The sequence below is a fragment of the Zeugodacus cucurbitae genome, chromosome 2 (assembly GCF_028554725.1).
Source record: "Zeugodacus cucurbitae isolate PBARC_wt_2022May chromosome 2, idZeuCucr1.2, whole genome shotgun sequence".
Lineage (NCBI taxonomy): Eukaryota > Metazoa > Arthropoda > Insecta > Diptera > Tephritidae > Zeugodacus > Zeugodacus cucurbitae.
This window is the reverse complement of record NC_071667.1, coordinates 15,514,961-15,542,510: the sequence shown is the minus strand read 5'-3', so window position 1 is coordinate 15,542,510 and position 27,550 is coordinate 15,514,961. Positions and strand designations below refer to the sequence as shown.

The window sequence follows — 27,550 nt, the reverse complement described above, 5'->3', positions numbered from 1 at the left end:
CGCAATATATTTTTCGAATGATTAATGTATAGAGTTTTTGCCACGTTGGAGACCTACTTGTTTCATATGTCTGCCCTTTTAATTGAGATTGTATTATTTCGCTTGTCACCAAGTGTAATTTCACGCACCGTAAGTTGAACTTCGAAGGTAATAAGATTATCCCGCAATTTATTTGTTTGGTTATTTACTTGTTCATGTTATTCCTAGCAATCTACTCATCCCTCCACAGACAACGAACCAATTTAGATATTGCGCGTGTATCGATTGACAATTTCCAATTGTTCTGCTTCTTTGAACATTTGAAAATGGAAAATTGTATATTCTTCGCTTGTACGACTTTATTATTTGCCTTATCGTTAGGTCAAAGCAAATTTTAAACAGAAGCCACAAGATGCATGATAACCGAAGGAATTTGCTTTGAACATTTCTCTTCTAAAATAACACAGAAAAAGCGTCACCAAGTTTGTTATTACACTGCCTAAATAATTCGAAACAAGTTATGAGATTTAAATACTAGGTCGTATCTGAAAAAAATATATACAAAAGTATCAGAGAGTTGTTGCTGGGGCAATAGCAATCATTCATTAAAGCAACTGCGAAAATTGTTGACATATTCGTGGGTATATAAAAAATTAATATGCTTTGTCTTTACTTTAGATTAATAAATGATCATATTATTTGCATGTCCTAACTAATTAAATAACTTTAATATATACCTAGGCACCGGATAAAGTACAAAACATGCATAAATGAGAAAGTGATAATATAGAAAATTCTATAAAAACTAATATGTTCACTGGAAAAAAACCTAATCCTCGCTCATATTTAATTATTAATTTTTAATACCTTCACTATGTGAGCAAGGAAACCACAAATGAACATAGTTACTCGTTTCATATTTTTCCAGGCTGTTTAGACGCCTCAGATTATAATAATTACTAATATTTACCACCACAAAATCTCGTTATGTGGTTTTGTTATAGTGAATTTCTGTAAAAAAATGCTCGACAAAACGTTTGATGCAAATGAGTATACTTGCATGTATGTGTGTTCTGCTGTTGGTATTTGTGCGCAATCGTGTGCATGTGTGCTTTCATATGATTTATGGCTATGAATTTTTATTTTAAGTGAAATTTGATTTATTCGTTGTTCACTGCGCTATATTTCAGATATCACAGATATTTACACATACACTCCGCGTCATCAGGTTAGCACACTTTCACCAGACTAATATAATTACTTTAATTTTTTTTGTTCTTAACTTAAAGCTACTTTTGCTTTTTTTCATTTTTTCATCTATGTAGGAACAGTCTCTGGTTAAAAGAGCGAGCCATAAAAATGTCCCGTTATATAGTTGTTTTCTATTACCTTTATTTTTAACCGAAAAGTGTGCTTTAGTTTTGGTCAACAGGTTAGCATATCCAATTTGTTTTTTTATTTTTCTTCGTATTTTGGACAATTATTGACACCAAATTTTTTGTACTGCTCAAATGATCTATTTTATTTAGTAAAGGTAAAAGAAATTTGCTATAAGTTGAGGAGAAATCAGTATCCGAAGCTTAGAAGCGTTACGGCTTTCGATAACTGATATATCAAAAAAAAAATCGTCAGAAGTCAAAAAATTAGATGAAATTTTTTAGTTTATAAGTGGGAGAACGGCTAAAATAGTATAGGCAGTAACAATATAATATTTTCCGTTGTTGATAGTTGAGCAAATTCAAGATAAGCATCATATATATATATTTACATCAATCGACCGTCAAGATCAGAGCAAATGGTAGTGTTAAAGCGAACTTATCTGCTATTTAATGGACTGTAAAGTATATTAAAATTAAAAAATATTAAAAGTAAATGAAATTTTACTCCTTAACGAAGCCCGAAGAGATACACGATTACATTTTGTCCAAGTGCATAAAGATGGAAGTCTAATTGGCCCTATGCTGTTTTTTCGGATCAATAAAAAACTTATTTGGATGAACCCCAAGTGTATAATTATTATTTCCATGATGTTCGGTCGGACGAACGTCAGCTGAAATGTCTACATAGTCGTGGGGGTGGTATGATGGGTCGGGAGCCATATTCTACCATAGCATATACTGACTGCAATTTTGGTATACAAATATGACTGCAAAGATATTTAAAATGTACGGGAAACTGATTTCATCTATTTTCAAAATTTGTTTGTAATTTTGCCATGGTCTTTCCATCATAATAATGAACACGTTAAAGGTGATCGTGTGATTAAGTCTTAAATCAAGGGACAAAATGGTGTTTTAACGCATTGGCTGTCTTACTCACTCTAATATAATAGAAAACGTGTGGATATCATTGGTTGGGAAAGTTTACGAGTCTCGCAGGCAATATTCCACTAAATAAGAACAAATTCAAAGGTTTAAAAAGCCTTGGTCATTAATTTCCTGAAATTATATTAGAAATTTGTACGAATCGCTACCCAATCGGATCTTTGATGTAATACTCAATAACATACTCTTAAAAAATATATAAATGTTTAAATTAATTAATACATAAATTCAAAAATATGAACTTGGCAGAATATTTGAAACAAAAGTAAAAATACGGATATGTGCTAACCTGATGACCAAATTTAAATCACTAATTTTTCCATTAATTTCGTAAAAAAATTATAAAAAATATTGAAGGAAGGCTAAATGGAATTTCTTGATTTATTTGATAGAAAATTTATTCATTAATAATCACTCAAAATTTCACATTTGTAGCTTCTTTAGTTTTGATAGAGATTAACTAAAACTACTTGATCCAGAGGTGGGCTAACCTGATGTCGCGCAGTGTATGCATGCGAATTGCATTGAATTTTATTTACATAGAATATTTAATTATGTGGATTCGCTTGGTATTCCAGGTAGTTGATTAATATAAGGTTTTGCAACTAGAATTTTTTTGTAAAATTCATGTTTAACTTTTTAACTTAGGAAGACATTTGCTTTAATTATATAACTTGAGCCACATATTCAGATCGTCTATAATGCGGCGGAGATTATGAGAAGTTAAAAATATTCTTTAGGGATAAAGAATTCTCTACAATAAGGATAGCTCTCAAATTATCGTACGCAGATTTGCGGAAAATTAAAAACAATAATAAAGTTTATATTAACACACATTGACTCCATACTGAAAAGTGGTGGATAGTATTAGTTCCAATGATATATTTATTAATTTTTTCAGTTCGATATTTGCTTTCACCCTAACTCATATATTTAAAACGATTTGCAAAATTACCAAATTCATTAATTAATTGAACAATCTTTATTGAAAAAGTTCTAAGCATTCCAAAGTTTTTTTATCAACAATGTGTCCACATATTTTACCGATTACTTTTAACACTATTTTCACCATGCCTCGTTTCTATCAGCCGGTGAGATGTGCTTCCGCACTATAACTTCGCTTTTGTAACGCGACAATCAAATGACATCAATGAGAAAATTGAAAAGAAATTAAACAAAAGCGTAATGAAATAACATTAAAAGCAATAAGCTTAAGATAAGTACACTGAGCGTGAAGAATGCGAATACGAATACAAAGAGAAAAGCGAACAAATCGCAAGAAAACCAACTAAATAAAACGCAGGATGAGCAGACATTAAAACTCGCAGATTCTACGCAAAGCCTTGCGCTGATATCGATGGCATAAGGTAGGGTTCTGTAAACACTTGCAGTGAAGCGCTTACAACATTGAAGAAAAATCTGCTGACAGCATTAATTTATTTTGCGAACTTCTGGTGGAAGCTGTGGCTGCGGCTGCATTATGGGATCTCTGCGAAAGTAAATAAGAAGAAAACGCAAAGATTTGGTAGTTTTAGATCTAAGGCATGGGTGGTTAAACAGGAAATCTTACTAAGACCGTTTTCACACGGGCAATTTTGTCGCGGCAATTCTTAGTTTTATAGGAGAGGGGGCGACCAAGGGAAGCGAGAGAGAGAGAAATTCTCCTCTCCGTGTGAAAACGGTCTAAGAAAAGGGCATGTCTTTACATAAAGACAGTCGTCAGCTGTTGAGGGTCTGCTGCATATACATACATTTATATACACATATATACATTGATATACTTAGGTGCTACGCGTACCCTCTGAAAACGTAAATAGTGCGACAGTGATTGCATTTTATCTCCTTTTGCTTCTTCTTCATACTTTGTCCGAGTATTCAGGTAGTCGTGCCATGCAATTAACTAACTAAGCATTTCAAGAGCCTAGGGAAATTGTAGAATGTAAAATGTACAGCAACAACAATAAGAAAGTGGTCACAAGCAATAATCGTACACTTAGTTAACGAAGACGGGATATTTAATCACCGACGCAGAAGAGCAGCGATATAATTGTGTCTAGTGTAACTTGAATAATGTCACGGAAGTTTATTTGAGTTTTTGCCCTCATTCAGTGTCGACGCAATTGCAGTTTTCTTTCTTTATAAGCAGATGCATGCATTTCGGTTGAAGTTACGCTATTGAAAACAATAAATGTTGTAGTATACCTGTAATTATTTTGAATTATTTTATACTCATAATATACAGTAAATTGTCATTATGTAATGTAATACTTATAACAACAAACTTCGATTAATACCGAGTCCCTAATTGCTTCTGTATCAGAGTCATACAATTCCAGTAGGAATGGAAATAACAAAGTTGAACAGCATGATCTACAACTTTCCCGACTCACGATAAAAGTAAAAGCTACTAGAAAATACCCAAATTTATATTCTTTATGAACAGAATTTGTACTGCTACAACTAGAACTTTAGTAACATTGTTTAATATATTTAGCTACATTATTGAAACCCACGCAGAACATCTTTAGTTACCACAAGTTCTTTCTCACAATCTCCCTATCTCTCTCTTTCTCTATTTATTTTACTTGGCATGCTCGTGCGACCAAACCCGAGAAAGACTTCGATTTTCTATATAGAAGTACTCCTTAAAAACGGCGAAAATGTTAAGAAAATGTTTTTTTAAACTATTTTTATTCTCTCGCAACAAAAGTGGCTAAGAGAGCATTATAGTTTTGTTCACATAACGGCTGTTTGTAACACCTAAAACTAAAAGAGTTAGATATAGAGTCATATATACCAAAGTGATCAGGGTGGCGAGTAGATTTGAAATCTTTCCGTCCGTCCGTCTGTCCGTCTGTGCAAGCTGTAACTTGAGTAAAAATTAAGATATCTTGACGAAACTTTCCTCGAAACAAATATTCCTTGGGACCGTGAGAGGGTTTCTTTCGAAAATGGGCGGAATCGGAACATTGCCACGCCCATAAAATGGTCATAAAAGTTATAAAATTTGGAATAAAGGATCGCACTAGGAAGGGGCATATTTGGATGTAATTTTTTTGGGGAAGTGGGCGTGACTCGCCCACAAATCGGTTATTTGTATTTAACTCGCAAACCAATAAATCTATATAAACCAAACTTTCTGCAGTCAGTTCTTTTATGTACCCCACCTCACACCATGAAAATTGTCGAAATCGGATAATAACCACGCCCACCTCCGTTACAAAGGTTAGGTTGAAAATTACTAAAAGTGAGTTAACTCACTAACGAAAAACGGCAGAAACACTAAATTTTGCAGAACAAATAGCAGAAGGGAGCTGCACTCAGATGTTTTTACAAAATGGAGATAAAATGCCCACTTATTCGTCAAAAGCCATATCTCAGGAACTACTCGACCGATTCGAATGAAATTCGGTATATAATATTTTCTTGACACCCCTGGGCGAAATCGGTTCACAGCCACGACTACTCTCCTTATAACTCAATTTTGAATTCCATCTGATTGTTTCATTTTATAATGTAAACATAATGAACTAATAAAGATAGCGGAATGGAAAACTTTACATAAATAATGCATATTATCTCTGGCTTCACTTGTGAAAAAATTGTCGAAAACGGACTATAACTTTTCAAGTCCCCAGATATCGTACAAGTTAAACTCAGCGCCTAAGGATAAATTTTAACCTAAACCTAATAGTGTGTCTCTCTTCAAAAAATTATTAAAATCGGGTCAAAACATCTCCATATACCGAATTATACATTTTTTATCCAATAATATGTACACCATTGTCGCAAAGATCCCCAATTTGTATCTGCTCACAACAAATGTTTTCGTTTACATAGTATTCTCTATTCAAATCTCAAAGTTAATTGTCCCAAAAATATCTATGCATAAATGAGTTCAACGAAACAGAGGGGGGACTTTATGCTCAGCAAAATCAACGCTGAGATGTTGATCGCTGAGGTTGTGGAGCTTATTTTTACAACGATCCTCGCAGAAGAGCAATACTGAGACTAAAGGCGCTCTCGTGACAAAATTCTTCAGTCAGTTGACTTTTGGCTAAGATGCACAACAGACGTTTCTACACATTGAATAAACGCGCGCTATGAAGAAAATTTGGTGAAAAAGAAATATTAAAGTGGAAAAGCATATTAAACTGAATGGGCGCATATGAAAAAAAAAATAAAATAAAAGTAGATAAACTGCAGAATGCTCTCTATAAAATTATATATTATGTGCATTTAAAGTATGTGAGTGTGTGTAGCAGAAAGCCAAGGAATGTTGTCGAATATTGAATATAAAGTGGTGAAGATAAAAAATAAGCTAAGCGATAAAATCTAAGAAAATGAAATGAAAATTAAGTGTAAATAAAATTCAATAAAGTGTGAAAGAGGAAGCATGCTAGCCACACACACACATGCTGTTATATACGGTTAAATGTATATGTGTTGCGTAAAAAAAATAAAATAAATGTGTATAAATACATACATACATATGTACATGCATTAAAGAGCACTATGACTGAATAAAATTTATTGATGGAACGTGTGAAGTGAAATGAGAATTTATGTGCTGCATTAAATGCTGCTAAAATTGCGGCAAAGCGCTAGCGAAATCCTAAATTCGAAATGGTTTTAACGCATAACAAAACTCTGCTGCTCCACCACACACACACACATGTGTACCCAACGCCATAAAAGTGTGCGTAGGCTATGATAAAACACGATGCATATGTACATATGTGTTTATTTACGTTATGATTTTGTGTTTCAAAAGCCAGCGTGCTGGTTGTGCCACCCTCACAGTACCGAAACGTGAATAATTGAATATACATGTTTATATGTATATGCATGTGTACAAATGTACATCGTATGTCGTATGCGTAAACTTGTGTACGGAATGTTTATTTAGAAATAATCAAATGTGACAATCGCTCACTCAGCGCCCAATTCAACTCAGCCAGAATGTAGATGAAAGCAACTGAAGGCAATTTGGTATATAAACAAATCGGGGAAAACTCAACAGGAGCCGGCTGTATGAAAGCTGAAAAAGTGAAAATACAAAAATAACAATAATAAACAATGGCAAATAGTCATTGAAGTGCTTGTTATAACCATAGTTATGGATTTTATTGCAGCGATAGCTTTGAAATGTGAACATATACATAAATAATATTATTTGTATGCAGTTTATTTCTCTTGGTACTCATTAAGTTGTTGCATGAAGTTTGAAGTCGTTATACAATCGAATAAAAAACATCGGAGCGCATTATGTAGCGCTGTCATTATAAAGTCTTTTAATTAATTTGTAATATCAGACGGAAGTTTATTGAATATAAAAACTGAAAATGAAGTTTAAAATAGATTTCTTAGGTTTTTATATAGATATTATGACGAAAATTAGTATTTAATAGTAGAGAAGTCACCATTATGTGGAAAAAAGTATGATTTTGATTAATTGTTACGGCTACTGGACCAAATTTCGGCATCAATTTATAAAAGATGAAAAAATAAGAGAAAATTATTCTAGAAAAAAAATTATTTTTCCCTTGCACTTAAGATGCTTCCACTTTTCTTATCTAATTCACTATGGAAATTTTTTTCAAACACGTGCCGGGTGGAAGCATCAAATGAAATCACTTTCTTCTTCTGCCCCCTTTATTTTTCCTTGCCAACACGAAATTTTACATAATGAAAGCCAGAGTTTATAACAGTCTTTAGAGAGTAAGGTTATTGAAAAACGATTTAAAAAAAGTTGAAAGTTTTGGCCTTCAACGTTAATAGTTGTCGGTCCTCATCTATTGTGGTATCAAACGAGTATATATCACGCGGATTAAATATACTAAAACTATTAAGAACTTAAGTATAAGCGATCTCCGTTTTACACTAATCGATCGTTTACGCTCAAATGATAGCATTATTCTTAGATAACGAAAAATATATTCAATAACGGCATTATACCAATAATTAGCACCGTTATTCTAATAGTTCTCTACATTAATCTTCTAAGCTGCGCTTTGGTCTTAGGTCTATTGTTTCGGAGACCTCAGTTTATAAGTATAATTCTCAAAATTCAAGTACTCCAATATAATAATTTTTAGAATTATTTAGAGAATCCTGATTATTTTCTAACCATAGATTTCACGTAATTATTCCTAAATAAATTTTTTTTACGTTATCCAATAGTTATTATATATTTTAAGAATTTAAAGAAATATTTGAGATCAAGTCAAATTATAAAGAATTTTAAAGTAATTTTTTTTAAGTTCACGGTAACATATTTTTTTTCGCCCATAATAGAATAAATAGCAAGTTCCACTGAATAGTTAAATTTATTCAAGTTTCATTTATTTACATTTCTTCCAAAACAATTTTTTTACATATTTAATTTATACATTTAATTTGTACATCATGCATGTAAATACTCGGTTTTTCAATTTGCCCATTTTTCATGTGGATGACACAAAATGCAAACATCTGTGGAATTCCGAAATTTGTTTTTGCTCAAATCGGTTTAAAAATATCACAGCGCGCGTTGTGTACAAAGTGCACCAGCGCTCACACGCAAACACACACATTTTATAGTACACATATGAGTACACAATGCACAGAACAAACATTTTTGGGGGAAATTTTATATAGTTAGCTACTGCGTGGCGAATACAAAAATAAAACAGAGACCAAAATATAAAAGAAAATACAATTTGTGGACTTGCAGTGCATTAACAGTTGTTATAGTTTTTTGGATTTGCCTTGCAATTTCCAAGTGACTGCGGCAAAGCAAACTCAAACAGCAAAACAAAGCTGAAAATATTTACTCGCGGGCTCATTAAACTAAAATTACATTGAATACGGGAAATGCATTATAAATAGTACAAACAAATGTAATTGCATTTGTTTTTAAAGTTTTTGTGTACAACACCAACAGCAATATACATAAACACATATACATATATATATATATATTTCTGCACCCCGGTCACCTCCCATACAAAGGTTAGGTTGAAAATTACTAAAAGTGGGTTATCTCACTAACGAAAAACGTCAGAAACATTAAATTTTGCAGAAGAAATAGCAGAAGGAAACTGCACTCAGCTCTTTTTACAAAATGGAAAATGGCCCACTTATGGGTCAGAAACCATATGCCAGGGACTACTCGACCGATTCGAATGAAATTCGATATATAGTATCTTTGGCTTCACTTGTGAAAAAATTGTTGAAAACGTACAATAACTTTTTAAGGCCCCAGATATCGAAGATGTTGAACTCAGCGCCTAAGGGTAAATTTTAACTGAAAATATAAATCTCTCAGATAATTTAATGTAATTCAGAGGAAATTGTTTTCTTCAAATAGTGTGTCTCTGTTCCAAAAAGTATTAACCTATTTTATGGTTTTTCAAAAATTAAGTGTGCGTATAGTCTTGTACAGTATACCGTACTGGTGAAAATGAATGAAATCGGTTCAGAAATTACCTTAGCCCTCATATACTATACATCCGGATTTCGTTATTCTATTAAAATGTATGCCGAATTTATGGGTAAATTTGTATGTTATCTTAATAAAATTTCTTCAATAAATTGCGAGAGTATAACATGTTCGGTTGCACCCGAACTTAGCCTTTCCTTATTTGTTGTTTTTGATTTTTATAAGAAGTTGTTAAGTTTCATAAGCAGATTACTATTTTTTATTTTTTTCTAGCCGCGACAAAAGAACATACTATATATAATTACAAATACTGTATTTGTTACAGAGTTGCATTTCATTTTCAAGTCGTTGAAAATTTAATTTAAAATTAATATAGAACAAGTAAGGAAGGGCTAAGTTCGGGTGTAACCGAACATTTTATACTCTCGCAATTTATTTATTTAACTATATTGTTATCATATAATTCACAATTCGACGTACATATGTGTCATATATATTGTATAAAGTCCATTGAAAGTTGGAAACCATAATATTAGGTTAGAAGCACCGAGCTCCTCGTGTTCGATGTATGGGGCCTTAAAAACCTATGGTCCGATTTCGGCGATTTTTAGAATGGGGCTGCCACACTATAAACATAGTATTTTTGCAAAGTTCTGCACCGATATCTTCACTAGTGCTTACTGTATATATTGTAAAATAAACGATTCAGATCGTCTTCAAAGTTCTGGTATATAGGAAATAGGCGTGGTTGTGAAGCGATTTGGCCTTTTTTCACAACATATCATTGGGATGTAAGGAAACTATTACAAACCAAGTTTCATTGAAATCGGTCGAGTAGTTCCTGAGATATGGTTTTTGACCCATATGTGGGCGTCGCCACGCCCATTTTCCATTTTGTAAAAAAATCTGAGTGCAGCTTCCATCTGCCATTTCTTATGTGAAATTTAGTGTTTCTGACGTTTTTCGTTAGTGAGTTAACCCACTTTTAGTAATTTTCAACCTAACCTTTGTATGGGAGTTGGGCGTGGTTATTATCCTATTTCAACTATTTTCATGGTATATGGTGGGGTACGTAAGAAAATCGACTGCAGAAAGTTTGGTTTATATAGCTTCATTGGTTTGCAAGATATATACAAATAATCGATTGGGGGGCGGGGCCACGCCCGCCTCCCCAAACAAATTACATCCTTCATAGTGCGATCCTTCATACCAAATTTTATTTCCATAGCTTTAGTGGTCCGATTTTGCTCATTTTCGAAAACAACCTTCCTATGGTGCCAAGAAGTAAGTGTGCCAAGTTTCATTAAGATATCTTAATTTTTACTCAAGTTACAGATTGCACAGACGGACGGACAAACAGACATCCGGATGTGAACTCCACTCTTCACTGATCACTTTGGTATATATAACCCTATATCTAACTCGTTTAGTTTTGGGTGTTACAAACAACCGTTATGTGAACAAAACTATAATACTCTCTAGAAACTTTGTTGCGAGAGTTAGGCTGTTCACGGTTGGGTAGTTATCGAGTTATGTGATTATTAGATTAAAAATAACCTCTATGCTCCGTGAACATCCTATGTATGGTTATTTGCTTATTTTTACACAAAAAGCTGTTCATTGTTTACAATTTTAGTTCAATGAAATTCCTATTTATAAAATGCCTAAACAAAGTTTAAAAAGCAAAATAATCGAATTTAAAATAAGTTCTGCTATTCAGGAAATGGTCTTTATTGAAGGTATGTGCTTAATCCAAATTTTAAGGGTTCAAAAAATTCTTTGTATAAAATTTGCAGAATTTCGTATTTCTGTAGACACTAAAATTGGAGTATAAATAAATGACAAAAAATGTATATTTATTTTGTACTTTATGATTCTTACTTACTTTGATGATTTTTGATAATTTTAATGATTTTTGATGCATTGTGAGGCTTTTCGAAGCTTTTTATTTCGGTTTTAATTTGTAACACAAAACAGCTGTTAATAGCAGATTTTCCAATAAGAAAATCTAATTGGAAATGTCATTCGCTTAGTTTTATTTATTTTTTGTGCTGCCATTTAGTAAAATTCTAAAACTGGAAATAAGCAAACAACCACATAATCTGTAAACAAGGGCCTTGGTCAAAGTTGGTTATTTTGTCATACCTAATTTTGTTGTTGTTTACTTAACCACATAACCACATAACCTGATAACTACCTTATCGTGAACAGCCTAAGTATAAAAATAAGGTTTTTATTTGGAATGTTAAATCGATCTAAATCGGTGTTTTAAGCGAGCAAAGGCCGGTTAAATTAAAAATCCATATATGAGTACATAAATTTATTTGAAGCCTTTACATTCATTAAAGTTATATAAAAATTGTTAGTGCCCCAAACTATTTTGTCAATTTTTAAACTAGTTGAGAAAAGTGATTCTCCTAAGGCAGATATTAGCGCAAATGCCTGCTGCGTGCAAAAGAAAATTTGTCCAAAAACTTATATTTTAAATAGCACTTAAGTGCATTTTTATGAGTTTGAATTTTTAGAGTAAAAGTGGAACGCAAATTGCGCCCAGCTGACAAGCATGGCATGGCATGTAGCAAAAGCGGCAACGAAGAAATATTAAAAGCACTACAACGAAGCTTTTAGCGCTTGTTGACTTTTCATTAAGCAGTTGCAGCTGGAAGCTGATGCAGAGAAAAAACCAAAAAAAAAGCGTAACGAAAAAGTTCAAAATTTTCGCTGTCACATGAAGCATACAACAAAAAAAAATTTTACAAGCGGAACATTGTAAAAACAGCACAAACTCACTGCACTGGTTACATAGATACTCCAAATACACACACACACAGGCACCTCTTTACACAGCGCAACTCAGCTGATGACCTTTCTAGCCGGCTACTACCTCTAAAGCGTGGTGTCCGCTCTGTTTGCAGCTGGCAATATATTTTAGACACTCAAAGTGGCTGCTGCTCTTTTGTGTTACAACGCCGCTACTAAGCGCTATTGTTGAGCAGCGCGTTGGAGTTCTTAAAGCGCCTCCTTTGTAGAATGTGGCGCAATAAATAAGTGGCGCACACCCGGCATGCATATGTATGTGCTATGTAAATATATGTATTAGCGACATTTTTGTTGTTTTTGTTATTGTTTTCGTACGCTGCTGTTGCATGTTGCATGGGATAATTTTTTTGCCATTTGTCTACTTTAGTGTATTTAATTAAATATTTCACTGCGCTTTTGCGTCGTACCACCAACTCTGACGTATTTGTATTGGTTGATGTTGTTGTTGTTCGCCTGCAGTAGATTATTTTTAACGCTATCGCTACTTGGCATCTACCAACGCTTACTCGCATACGTAAAAACTTCTCGCAGCTAATTTAAATTTGAATGCTGAAATGCATAAATAAATAGAAAAGCAGAGCAAAAGCAAATGTGTGAGCGACAGAAGAAGATACAAAGTCAAGCAAGCAATGAGTGAAAAAAGTGGCAAGAAAATGTATGCCACTTGCACAAAATAAAAACGTGACGGAACCCCTGAAAAGCTTTGCTAAATGTTTGTATATACGTATGTATATACATATCTACATATGTATGCCATGAAATTCTGAAAATATTTTACGGTTTGCCGGTTGCCGATAGCTTGGCGCCTAAGATTTGCAATGCAACATTCTATAATTGCTTTCCATGTTTTCTGTATAAAGAAGAATAGATTAGTAGGAATCTTCAAATATAGCAGAATAACAATCGAAAACACTACCTGAATGAGTTGTCCTCATACGTTCTTGTACTGAATATATATATATGTATATATTTTTAGCGTAGGAACCGCTTAAGCGATTATAGCCGAATCCACCAGAGCGCGCCATTCATCTCCCCGTTTTGCAATTTGTGCCATTTGGAAATACCAAGTGCTGCCAAGTCACTTTCCACTTGATCTTTCCAAAGGATTGGAGGATGTACTGAATACAATTCGATAAATTGAATGAATAAGAGATAAATAACAATGCAATTGTTTTACTAAAAGCTCGTTAGTTTCAATTTACTGTAACGCGGTATTTATAGACCATATGATGAATTGAAGTAACAACTGGTATGATTCAAAAATATTGGTATAAACAAAAATTATAAAATAGATTCATTATCGTTCATTTGTAAACAAAAACACATAATTCATAACATAATTTAGTTATTAATATAGCAGTCATGAAAAGTAGATAAATGGTGGTCCATATAACAATTCCTTCTAAGTATGTAAGTGACAAAAAGCGAAAAGCTATATTGACTTTGCTGAGAGATTCCACCATATGAATTGCGTGTTTAATTAACGCTATCAACCTTGAAATGCTCTGCAAATGAGAGGTGTAATGCCGCCGAAATAGGTCCACCACTTAAACTTAACAGTGTCAGCGTAAAATATTCCTGCAAGGCAATACTAGTGGCCTCATACATTCTTATATATATGAGTATATACTTAATATAGTCTAAAGTGCGCACGCAGATGCCTGGGGGTAAACGAAAAGCAAAATGAGATCAATTTGAAATAAAAGAGATTTTTTAAGTCCTGAACTTTTGGCACGCGATCATTGTGATACTCATAAAAAATAAAAGAAATAACAGAATACTTTACAATAAAAAATTTTCCGAGTTTTTTGAGTGCCTGATAACTAAATAATGCACCGTGGTCCATATACCAACTATGGTGGTTGTATCATTAATGTATGACTGCCTGTATGTATCTACAATGTTCTATTTAACGGTGTCTCACTGTAATATGACTTGTATAAAATTCAATGAGCATTAGCGTGTGGGACGTAAAGAAACTTTGGCCTATACATAGTTGTATTTATTTTGCACAATTTTTCTCTGATTTATTGAATGGCTAAACTTTTTTGTTAATTGCTTTTGAGGAATTTTCAGTTTTGTGGTTATGACCAAATCATTAAAAATAAAATAAAATATTTTTATTAAATAATTAGAAGTAAATAAAAATAGTATTTAGGTATTCGTTGTGTATGTAATTTTATACATGTATAGTATATGATATTGCTATAAATAAAGTGTTTTTTATTGATTTTGAAAATATCAACACATACAATGTGATATTTAGTATGTAGCTCATCTATTATAGAGTGATTGTTTCTACAATATCTATTCGTTTTTTCCATTGTATTTATGGCTAATCTAAAAATGAGAGAAATAATCATAATTCGCAACCGACAACGTCGAACTATTTCCGCATCTTCTAAAGTTTCGCCGTTCAATTTTCCTAAAATTGCCTAGACTCGCTCTAGGACTTCCGAACATATATAGAAATAAATTTTATTAAGTTCTCCTTCTTTTCCATAAAGGAGTGAAAGCAGGCTAGTAACTCGGTTAAACTATTGTCTCGATACTGGGTACTGGGCCTAGCCTTATCTAGTTACAGAGAGATATAAATTAAAATTTAAATGCTATTTTCTATTCAATGTTCTATTAAAATTCATTATTTAAATGTATTTTTTGTAAACTAGTTTGTTTCAAAACAAATTTCACATCTTTTTTCTCAAACAACACACATTCAAGTTTAGCAAAAACAAACGTAGGCAACAGTTAATAAACACATTAAGTTCAGCGTGCCTGCCACGCTTTGGCCTGATTTGTACGCTTGGCCGCACTTTTCCGACATTATTCAAAATATTCATACATCTGTTTATACATTATTATTGCATTGCACTTAACACACGCGCAGTTTGCGTACATCTGTACACATATGTCCGTATGTATTGTACTTTTTAGGTATCACGTTAAATCATTTGTTTACGAAATCACTGAACTAATTTAAAAACTCACTGATTTGCGTTCCGCAAAAAAATTCACACCCGTGTGAGAAAAAATTTAATAAACGAACGGACAAACACACACCAAGACTAAATAAATAAAAAAACAAGTAGGGAATGGCTAAGTCGGCTGTAACCGAACATTTTATACTCTCGCAATTTATCGATATAGTTTTATTAAGATAACATACAAATTTATCCATAAATTCGGCATAAAGTTTAATAAAATAACGAAAATCGTCATATATAGTATATGGGAACTGAGATAATTCCTGAACCGGTTTTCATCACCCAGATACAATATATCGAAGACTATACGCTCATATAATTTTGCTAAGGTATCTCACATATTTACCAATATATGCGGAATTAGGCCCGCACATAATTAGGTATATGTGAGCCAGGGGAAGTTCTGATCCGATTTTAATAATTTTTGGAACAGAGGTACACAATTAGGAGAAAAAATTTGCCTCTGAATTACATTAAATTATCTGAAAGATTTACTAATTTTTCTGTAAAAATTTACCCTTAGTTTAACTTGTTCGATGTCTCGGGCTTTGAAAAGTTCTAGTCCGTTTTCGGCAATTTTTTCACAAGTGAAGCCAGAGATGATATTCACTATTTGTGCAAAGTTTTATTCCGCTATTTTCATTGATTCCTTATGTATACATTATAATGTGAAGGAATCAGATGGAATTCAAAATTAAGTTATATGGAAAGTAGTCGTGGTTGTGAACCGATTTCGTCCATTTTATCCGTGTTATCAGGGTGTCAAGAAAATATAATATACCGAATTTCATTGAAATCTGTCGAGTAGTTCCTGAGTTATGGTTTTTGACCCATAAGTGGGCGATTCCACGCCCATTTTTCATTCTGTAAAAAAATAGGAGTGCATCTTTCTTCTGCACTAACGTTTTTCGTTAGTGAGTTAACCCACTTTTAGTAATTTTCAACCTAACCTTTGTATGGGAGGTCGGCGTGGTTACTATCCGATTTCAACTATTTTCATGGTGTGTGGTGGGGTACGTAAGAGAACCGACTGCAGAAAGTTTGGTTTATATAGCTCTATTGGTTTGCGAGTTATATACAAATAACCGATTTGTGGACCCAAAAAAATCACACGAAAATATGCCCCTTCCTAGTGCGATCCTTTATTCCAAATTTTACTTTTATAACTTCATATATGGCTTAGTTATGACACTTTATGTGTTTTTGGTTTTCGCCATTTTGTGGGCGTGGCAATGGTCCGATTTGGCAATGGTCCATTTTCGAAAGCAACCCTCTCACGGTCTCAATGAATATTTGTGCCAAGTTTCATCAAGATATCTTAATTTTTACTCAAGTTACAGCTTGCACAAACGGACAGACAGACAGACGGACAAACATCCGGATTTCATATCTACTCGTCACCCTGATCACATTGGTATATATGACTCTATATCTAACTCGTTTAGTTTTAGGTGTTACAAACAACCGTTATGTGAGCAAAACTATAATACTCGCGTAGCAACTTTATTGCGAGAGTATACAAATTTTCGTTCTTTTTTGTGTGAATTTCCAACAGGTTTGCATTTCCCTTTTTATGAACCTGAAAATACTGCAATAAAGTTCATGGCATATAAGTTTATAACGGATTATAAATATTTTTTGTTTGCATGCGTGTGTTGTACACTAATTTAAACACATGTTTTTGATACGGCCATTAAAGTGGCAATAATGTTTTGGATCTGCCTGCCATTCAAAGTGTTGTAAGAGATTTTGGCCTTTATGAATTTATCAACTTTCATACATACACATGCATGGTTGTGCTTACAGTTAAAGTACCACAACAACTGTTGTTTGCTTTTAGTATTCGTAGTGCATTTAAAAAAATTTATGTGCCGCTTGTGAAAGCAAATAAATATTTTATTGTGCAGACATTTATGACTTACGTACCTTCAATATATCTTTCATTAAACTTTTATTAATTGAAATATATACAAAATAAGGTGTTCTTTTAGGAGTATCACATTTCCTAGAGTGATTTTTGATAAACAAACTGTCAAAGTATAATCTTGTGTTTGACAGTTGTATATAGTATACTTCATTAAAAAAAAATAAACTTCGTTCCCTTTTTATGCTACATCACCTTCAGTGAAAATGTTTATTTAGGATTATTGTGTACTTAGATAACTTAAAGGTTTAGGGGGGTTTCAAAATCTCAAAAATTGTAAAAAAAAATTTGTTTTTTCAAAGAGTGCAATACGTTTAAAATATTATCATTATTATTATTATATATTAAATCAATCCGAGCAATATTCTAAGGAATATAACCTTTGGAAGATCCGCCAATCATGGCACGTCAGTACAAATGTAAAACTTTGAACGCATTTATCTCAAATCTCAATTTTTCAAGTCGGTGGTCGCGATAACTCAAAAAGCTATGAAACGATTTTGCAAATTTTGCACACATCGTTGGAATAACATTATCTAGTTAATGAACGAAGGATTTTTATACTCTCGCAACAAAAATTGCTAAGAGAGTATTATAGTTTTGTTCATATAAAGGTTATTTGTAAGTCACAAAACTAAACTAGTTAGATATAAGGTTATATATATCAAAATGACCAGGATGACGAGACGAGTTGAAATCCGAATGTCTGTCTGTTCGTCCGTCCATCCACTTGCTAGCGCCCACAAAATGTCGAAAAGCAAAAACCTATAAAGTGTCATAACTAAGCCATAAATAAAGTTATAAAAGAAATTTGGAATAAAGAATCGCACTAGGAAGGGGCATATTTGGATGCAATTTTTTTGGGAAAGTGGGTGTGGAAGTGGGCTCTCAAACCAATGAAAGTATATAAACCAAACTTTCTGCAGTCGGTTCTCTTACGTACCCCACCACACACCATGAAAATAGTTGAAATCGGATAATAACCACGCCCATCTCCCATACAAAGCTTACATTAAAAATTAATAAAAGTGGGTTAACTCACTAACGAAAAACGTCAGAAACACTAAATTTTACAGAAGAAATAGCAGAAGGAAGCTGCACTCAGATTTTTTACAAAATGAAAAATGGGCGTGGCATCGCCCAATTATGGGTCAAAAACCATATCTCAGGAACTACTCGACAGATTTCAATGAAATTTGTACATATATAATATTTTCTTGACACACTGATAATACAAATAAAAATTGGTCGGCTCGGATCACAACCACGACTACTTTCCATATAACTCAATTTTGAATTCCATCTGATTCCTTCACTTTATAATGTATACATAAGGAACAAATGAAGAAATCGGAATAAAACTTAACATAAATAGTGCATATCATCTCTGGCTGCACTTGTGAAAAAATTGTCGAAAACGGACTATAACTTTTCAAGGCCCCAGATATCGAACATGTTGAACTCAGCGCCTAAGGGTAAATTTTAACCAAAAATATAGATAATTCTCTTAGATAATTTAATGTAATTCAGAGGAAATAGATGAACCAGCTATAAGTTATGATGTCCACCGCAAGACCTTTTCTTTGACATGTCATGAGAGATGAGATGCCAACGGCGAGTTAATGGAATTTCTAAACAAAAATATTTTTCATCTGGTTCTCTTTTCTATGCAATCTGTCATCTAGTTGCTCAAAAGATCCAGCAGTACTGCGCATTAAGCTATACAAAATTCGAGCTGCCATAAGTGAACTTATGTAAATTTCTGTGAACTGAATCTGTGTAGTTTCTTTTAACGCCTCGTTTATATAAATTGAATTTTTTCATCTTTCATGTTCGAGAATCAATTTTATTTAATTTTTCTTTTTTAAGTTATGATTTCAGTGGATATTTCAATATTTATTATTTCAAACATTTGCTTTTCATATGTATCATATGTAATACATCAAACTGCTAACAGAATCCATAACCTTAAAAAAGAAAAACAATAAAAACTTCAATACAAAACCTCGCAATACAAATCTTTTACACGCAATTAATATTCCAAAAGTTTCATTTAAGTTCAATTGTATTTACTTCACGTGTACATGAAAGCAATTACCGATTTGCAACAAAATATTTAAAATGCTATATTGAATCAACAATTGTTTTTTATTTGCTAATTGCCCAACTTATATATATTTATATATATATATCCATCCATATTCAAGTAATATTTGCTAAGCTAATAAGTACAATAAGTACAAGCGCCATTATGAACAAATGGTTGTAGTCAACTGCCCAACAGTGAAATAAACTAGTTAAAAATTACCTAGCACTGTACACAAACCTAGCTACAAGTGAATGTAATTCTCAGTTTTGACCGGTCATTATGGCTGGAAGTTGGCTGCTGAAAGCTAGAGGTTAAAAGTTCAAAATATATATTTATACAGATTATTTATATATTGCTAAACAGACACAAAATATTTGCAAAGCATGAGAAAATGTAAAATCACGGATACATTTGGTGATCCATGTACGGACTGCATTTTGTTATTTCGAAGTTAATTTATGAAAGTACTGTAAACCAAATAGTATTAAATATTAATAAATAAAAATGCATAATATTCTTAAAAGATATACATGCAAATGTATTCATTTAAGAAAAGTCGCGTTTCTCTTAATTCTATTGTTTATTACATGAATAATTTTTCTGTTGATACAATGTGGGTCTGTTTGGGACTAGTTCTTTTTTTATGAGCACATTTTCGTACTGTGTCTAGGTTGTGATGTACAACTCAAGGAATTTCCGCGCGCATTAGGGCGTTCATTATTTGACTAGATTAGTTTTTTTTTTTTAGAAAATTTATTTCCCTAAAAAGTGTCGAAAGGAATGGAAGCATATTTTTTCGAAACAACCAAATATTTCATTTTAAACTATCAAGTTAAATAGGGTGTCATACAATCGCTAATATATAAAGTCCAGCCATATTTTTTATAATAAAAAAATATATACAATTTTACCAAACATAATCCAGACTCTTCCTAATACACTCCGCAATACACACTTGTTTGCATGCCAATACAATTATGCGCTGGTGAAAATTAAACAATGAACAAAACTCTTTGATGAATTGACTTTGAGTCAATAAATATTTTGCACCAAATAATTATAAAACAATACACCGAATTGTGCAAATAAGTCGATTTTACATGAAACAAATAAAAACATGTATATAAACAAAACGAATAAATTACAGGCATGTTGTTTACGACCGTAAATATTTTTAATGTGCTTACAGCTTTATTCACAAATTGTTTGTCGATAATTGTTTTCACAGCAACACCCGCATATACATATGTATAAGCATATAGGATATCATAAATATTTCGGATGCTGAAGTAACGAATAACCATGTCATATGGATGTAAAATATAAACCTATTATGTACATGCAAAATGTTGCACAGAAAATTTAAAAATATTGGTCACTTGACGCATAAAAATTTAAAAAGATCAAAACGAAAATCTACACGAGATTAAGGCAGTACTGCTTTAGAAGCCGAAAAAAAGCGTTTTTTTAGCATTTGTTTTGAAAGGGAAGGAAATGATTGCGGTAAACGGAATTTTAAGACGATAGTGTATTATATTTAAGGCTTAAAAACAATTATTATTATTAAAAACAAGTAAGGAAAGGCTAAGTTCGGGTGCAACCGAACATTTTATACTCTCGCAATTTATTTAGAGATTTAACTATATATTCGGTGAAAAATTACCCTTAGTCACTGAGTTGTTCATGTTTGATATCAGGGGCCTTGAAAAGTTATGGTCCGATTTTGAAAATTTTTCCTCAAGTGATGTCACAGCTCAAATACAGTATTTGTGTAAAGTTTTATTTCGCTATCTTTATATGTTCCTTATGTATACATTATAAAGTGAAAGAATCAGAAGGATTCAAAATTGAGTCATATGGGAAGTAGGCGTAGTTGTGAACCGATTTCATCCATTTTCCACACGTGTCATCAGGGTGCCAAGAAAATATTATATACCGAATTTCATTCAAATCTGTCGAGTAGTTCTTGAGATATGGTTTTGACCCACGCCCATTTTCCATTTTGTAAAAAAATCTCAGTGCAGCTTCCTTCTGCCATTTCTTATGTAAAATTTGGTGTTTCTGACGTTTCTCGTTAGTTAGTTAACAACCGTTATGTGGACAAAACTATAATACTCTCTTTAGCAACTTTTGTTGCGAGAGTATAAAAATTTACTTTAAGTTGCAAAACAAGCAGTTTAAATAATACTTTTGTCAAACATTTTTAGTTCAAAGAGAAGATAATTTAATACTGAAGCTGGATCACTTTGCTTTTTTTTTGCTTTATTCGATCGGACAAATATTCTTTTTGTTATCGCCGGCACCGTTTTCTAACATTTGTGAAAATGAAAACTCAACAAAACGCGCTTTAAAGTCTGCCTGAGCATTCGCTCCTGCTCGACGCTCGGCCACTAAAACTGCTCTAGCTTCGAAAATATATCGAATTGGCCTATGGAATTTTCAAGACAGATTCTTGGATAGTTTTGGAAGAGATTTAAAACAAAACAAAAAAATCGATTTTTTGAATCCTGTAAAGCAGACTAGTGCCTTAACACATTTTTAAGATAGTAAATATAAAATAATATAAACGGTTCCTTAATAATTTGTGTAAAACTACAATAATACTCGTATATGTAATATGCAAGTAATACGAGTACACATTTTCGGGTAAAAATGTTCATGTACACAAACAGAGCACTGCCGTTGAAAACTATTAACAACTGGAAACCATTTCTTTTTATAGAAAACTCGATAATATTTACAAGTGCAAACAATGTGAAAACCAAAACCGAAATAACTGAAAAACAGCGAAAACAGAAACTAAATTGAAACAGTGAAATGAAAACGAAAACAAATTTTTCGCAACACACGGATGTGATAGTGACGTGTCGATACTACAAAAGGAAAACAAAGAATTCACTGACGAAAATCAAAAACAGTGCAAAATAAGTAACCAAAACAACACAGCAAAATCAATGTAAACAAAAATAAGATAAAAAATAAAAACAGCAGAGATAACATCAAAGCAGTGCAGGCACAAAAGAGCAATGAAGTAAATACTACAAAAAGCAGAGGAACAAGACTGAGCAACCGCTACGTGGAATACACACAACAACGAAGTAGGCAAAGAAAACTGGCCTTGACGTGAAAACAGCCAACTGTGCGTTAGAAATTAACTGAAGGCCTACACAGTGACAGTAACAGCAACAACAATTCTTTATAAGAACAACGAAACTGTGCCACAAAATGTATTTCCGCCGCTATTGGCATTGGCACAGCTATGCTAGCCACGCAGCCATTTGGCTATTTTGGCTGACTTTTGTGAGTGTGCAACAGCAGCGGTTTTATGGTGATGGCTGCTCAGCGGCTACACTTTACGCCGCACAGCAACAAAATACTCAAATATTCCAGAAACATTCGTCACCACGCCGGCTGACACAAGCTGACAGCAGCGATTGCAGCGAACAGATGGTGAAAATCGACGGCGCGTTATTGTTGCCACCTAAACAAACGGCAACAGCAATAACAACAACAACTCATGCAACAATAATGACTACCCCGCGGCAAGTTGTTGGTGATGTCGTGACAGAAGCAATTCCAATGCTTGCGCCCATGTTGCGCGACAAGACGGCGGCGGAAATGCCATTCGCCACGCCGCCGGAACTTGACAGCGAAAGTGATGAGCGCCTAGTGACCGTCGAGGATAGCAATGAAGTGGCAATAACAAAAGCAAACGCGAATATCAATGGGCCGCCTTTGAAGTTCACCAACTCGTTTACAACGGTGGCTGGAAGCGGTGCTGGCGCGAAAAAAGATAATACCACTAAAAGCTATAACAGCAACACAACAATGATAGCAGCAATGAAAATACGTGTAAAGCCAAAAATAGCGGCAATGAAAAGGGAAGTGACCGCAATACCAAAATTCCAAATATCCTCCATAACACAAACACTACCAATAACAACAACAACAATGCCAACACCACTTCCGTTTGCTGGCAGCAGCACCACTACGACCACAACAAGTCAAACAGCTAAACAACTCGTTGCGAAGAATTTAAAGCACTCCAAATATGCCATTAATGCCGATCATTTGGCGTACGATTTCAGAGCAAATGTAGCAAATTTGTTTGCAAACGATAGCGCAGCTGTGCGAACTGGAAGCTCTCGCAGTGCCGATGAATTTAAAAATAGCAAACGGAATAATGAACTGCCTAATAGAAATGTACATGAAAACAGCGAAAACAACAATAACACCCCGATTGTGACTGGCAAGCCAACTTCGAACGGCAGAAATAGGAAAAGCAAAAACAATGCTAACAACAAGCATAATAACAGTGTCAACAATCTCAATACAGACGGCGAGCAGAGGTTGTCCACGAGTGTTGTGTCCAATGCTAATTCTGCTGCTATCGCCTTAAGTGCAAATTTATCTGATGACCTATTAGTTAAACCTGCTGTTTCGAGCCGTGATGACACAAGCAACAACAACAATAGTAACAGTAATGGCAAAAGTGATATCCATAACAAGCAATCGAAAGCACCGCACAGCAATGAACGCCGTCACATCGTACCGGAAAAGTTGCAATACACTAAAGAGATACGAATGAAGCAAGGACGTCTAATGGGCATCACTCGTCATTTTCATCCCTCGACCGGTTTACGTGATGTCGATCAGTATCTGGGCTTGCCGTATGCAGAGGCGCCTGTGGGCAGTCGCCGATTTATGCCACCAGGTGAGTCAACTTATTTGCTATTTTCGAAAACGTATAATATTATATAACAGTAGAGTAGCTACAGATTTTATTAGACCCTTTGCTGCCAAGCTTTTGAAGCCTTCAATTCGTTATTTTGTGTGCACTTCAAGGAAATATTATTCGCAATTTTGGTATTTCATACAACTACGCTCTACAACAATTTTTATGTCCAACCCATTTAAAAACCATGTGCCTTTCGTTACCTTTCCAAACCATTTAAAGTCCCATACATTCCAGTAGCAAATCATTTGATACATCATTTGAACTTATTTAGTCACAAATACATGCAAAGCTCTAACAAACAAAGTAGCATTAACTCTTGTCGATTTTAGAACACTTGCAAGTGCCAATCCGACATACGTACCATACATCAATTTTACAGTAATTACAGTAACTGTAATGACTTTGCCTCGAAGCTAGGCAGACATCACAGTGTCACACCGATGCAGTGACATATTCACATAACTCTACTTCAGACACGTACAAGTTTCGGCAAGTTAGTACATGCTGTTAGCAGGTAACAATAATAGGAAATGTCTCTGGAGATACACATTTGTCAGACTAACTCATTTAGACTGCTGAGACAAAACTACTAAGCAGAAACAATTAGAAGCCATGTGTATACCACACTCAGTGATAAGTCTGTAATTAATTTTTACTGCAGTTTAAACCAGTTTCAAGCAATTTACTTCAATTTAATTGTTTAAAATTGTGTAAATGTTTACTTTTCAGTGTTACGGATCCTAAAAATTATAATATTATAATTATATATTGATATTAATTATATTATTTTTAATCTCAGTATTCTGAGAGCTACCTCTTTGAGATACCTAACTTTATGATATATGAGTTTTTTCGAAAATTAAATCCACGAATCTTAAACAAGTTAAATGGGCAGTCTGATCATTTTTTTATTCCGATAATTACGAAGAAATCAGCTTCATAATAGGTTCTATATTTTTCATGCTTATGCTTAAATTCTTAAAGCATTTTTGTTATTTCCATTCGGCCGGGGTTCAGTGAATTGGAAGCACTAAATAGTGTCGTTTGCTTCCTTGTTTTCTCTTTGTATATTTTGTTGTACACGCTCTTTCTTGCGGCCATAAATGCAATAGTAGCACTACCGTTGTGGAGAGCAAGAGATTTAATTATAGATATCAGATTGGTGCATTAGAATAAAAATATTGATATTCACAAAGGAGTATTCGTGTGGCAGCGAACAAGGTGGTGTGACTAATGGAGAGTAATAAATGCTCCAAATATATTTTTTTTATTTATTGGTGAAAGTGTGAGGTAATGGTGTTATATAGTTTTGGTATATATTTAAAACTGGATAATTTAGTTATTAGAAAAATTTCCTTGAATAAGTCAACATGATCTCCGTAGTTACAGAAAATTAACGCTGAATATATTACAATAATAATACTTTAATAGTAATTGTTATAGAATACAAAAACTTTTATTTCATAGTAAAACAAAAAATACAAATAACACTGTCCAACAGCATTTTTGGAACAGAATAGCGACCCTATAATTCTGAAAGGGTATGTTGAGTAGATCATTTTTGTAGAACAAACTTATGGTCCAGCACGTCTGAGTTTTTTTTTACAGTGGGTCAAAGTTTTCATTTTTTGGTCGAAGGGAGCATTATACTATATGAAAAAAATGTTGTAAGTTAATGTCTGAGAGAATTCTTATGGTCAGAGTTGTATTGTGGAATTGTATGAGGATTATTTTTGTGGAAGATCTTAACCCTCTAACTGGTTTCTTTATGGGTCAATTTGACCCTTTTTTCGAGAAAATCAAAAAATATCCTTTAAAAAAGGACATTTAAGGATTAAAATATTCTACGAAAATGTTTGGCGGAAAATTTCAGTGGGGGTCACCAAAGACACCATTGTTGTAAATAAAGCTCTTTATGATTAATTGGCAAAATTACACGCCAACATATACAAAGTAGGTGAAAACGTCGTCAAGTTCGGCCGGGCCAAACACTGGGTTCTCGCGTCTAGTCAGCTGTGACTTACAAATCGGGTGTGATAAAATTAAGCATAATTGACTTACTAAGCAGTACATATCGGGTGTGATTTTTACTAAAATTGATATAAAAAAAGAACAATTAAAGCTTAAATAAGCATGGCGGATTCTGTTTGCAAATTAAGAGATTGGTTTTGTTTTTTTTGTGGACATTTTACTCACCTTCAAGGCAGAAGAAAGATATTCCCTACAATTGAAGAACCATATTTTCTTTTCTTTGGAATACGATTTTTATGTGAAGCTTGGATACCAAAAACTGTATGTAAAGGGTGATTTTTTAAGAGCTTGATAACTTTTTTTAAAAAAAAAAACGCATAAAATTTGCAAAATCTCATCGGTTCTTTATTTGAAACGTTAGATTGGTTCATGACATTTACTTTTTGAAGATAATTTCATTTAAATGTTGACCGCGGCTGCGTCTTAGGTGGTCCATTCGGAAAGTCCAATTTTGGGCAACTTTTTCGAGCATTTCGGCCGGAATAGCCCGAATTTCTTCGGAAATGTTGTCTTCCAAAGCTGGAATAGTTGCTGGCTTATTTCTGTAGACTTTAGACTTGACGTAGCCCCACAAAAAATAGTCTAAAGGCGTTAAATCGCATGATCTTGGTGGCCAACTTACGGGTCCATTTCTTGAGATGAATTGTTCTCCGAAGTTTTCCCTCAAAATGGCCATAGAATCGCGAGCTGTGTGGCATGTAGCGCCATCTTGTTGAAACCACATGTCAACCAAGTTCAGTTCTTCCATTTTTGGCAACAAAAAGTTTGTTAGCATCGAACGATAGCGATCGCCATTCACCGTAACGTTGCGTCCAACAGCATCTTTGAAAAAATACGGTCCAATGATTCCACCAGCGTACAAACCACACCAAACAGTGCATTTTTCGGGATGCATGGGCAGTTCTTGAACGGCTTCTGGTTGCTCTTCACCCCAAATGCGGCAATTTTGCTTATTTACGTAGCCATTCAACCAGAAATGAGCCTCATCGCTGAACAAAATTTGTCGATAAAAAAGCGGATTTCACATTTCGAACCGAACACTGATTTTGGTAATAAAATTCAATGATTTGCAAGCGTTGCTCGTTAGTAAGTCTATTCATGATGAAATGTCAAAGCATACTGAGCATCTTTCTCTTTGACACCATGTCTGAAATCCCACGTGATCTGTCAAATACTAATGCATGAAAATCCTAACCTCAAAAAAATCACCCGTTACTACTTGGGAAAGTGGTCTTTTG

The 27,550-nt window shown here is 33.6% G+C and overlaps 2 protein-coding genes across 4 annotated transcripts in view; one reads left to right on the top strand and one right to left on the bottom strand.

Moving 5' to 3' along the window:
• The window catches only part of LOC128924111 (uncharacterized), a 521,511-nt gene that overhangs the window by 10,407 nt on the left and 483,554 nt on the right, over positions 1-27,550 (bottom strand). The gene's annotated exons all lie outside the window — the stretch shown is intronic.
• Positions 6,338-27,550, top strand: part of LOC105219933 (uncharacterized) — a 120,844-nt gene continuing 99,631 nt past the window's right edge. For 2 of the 3 annotated variants that reach the window (XM_054235874.1, XM_054235872.1), the window contains exons 1-2: positions 6,339-6,606; positions 22,266-24,257. In XM_054235874.1, the coding sequence (XP_054091849.1) occupies positions 22,769-24,257 (1,489 nt within the window). In that variant the 5' untranslated portion in view covers positions 6,339-6,606; positions 22,266-22,768. Of the gene's footprint in view, positions 6,607-22,265; positions 24,258-27,550 lie in introns of all 3 variants that reach the window. The other variant, XM_054235873.1, reaches the window with a different exon arrangement.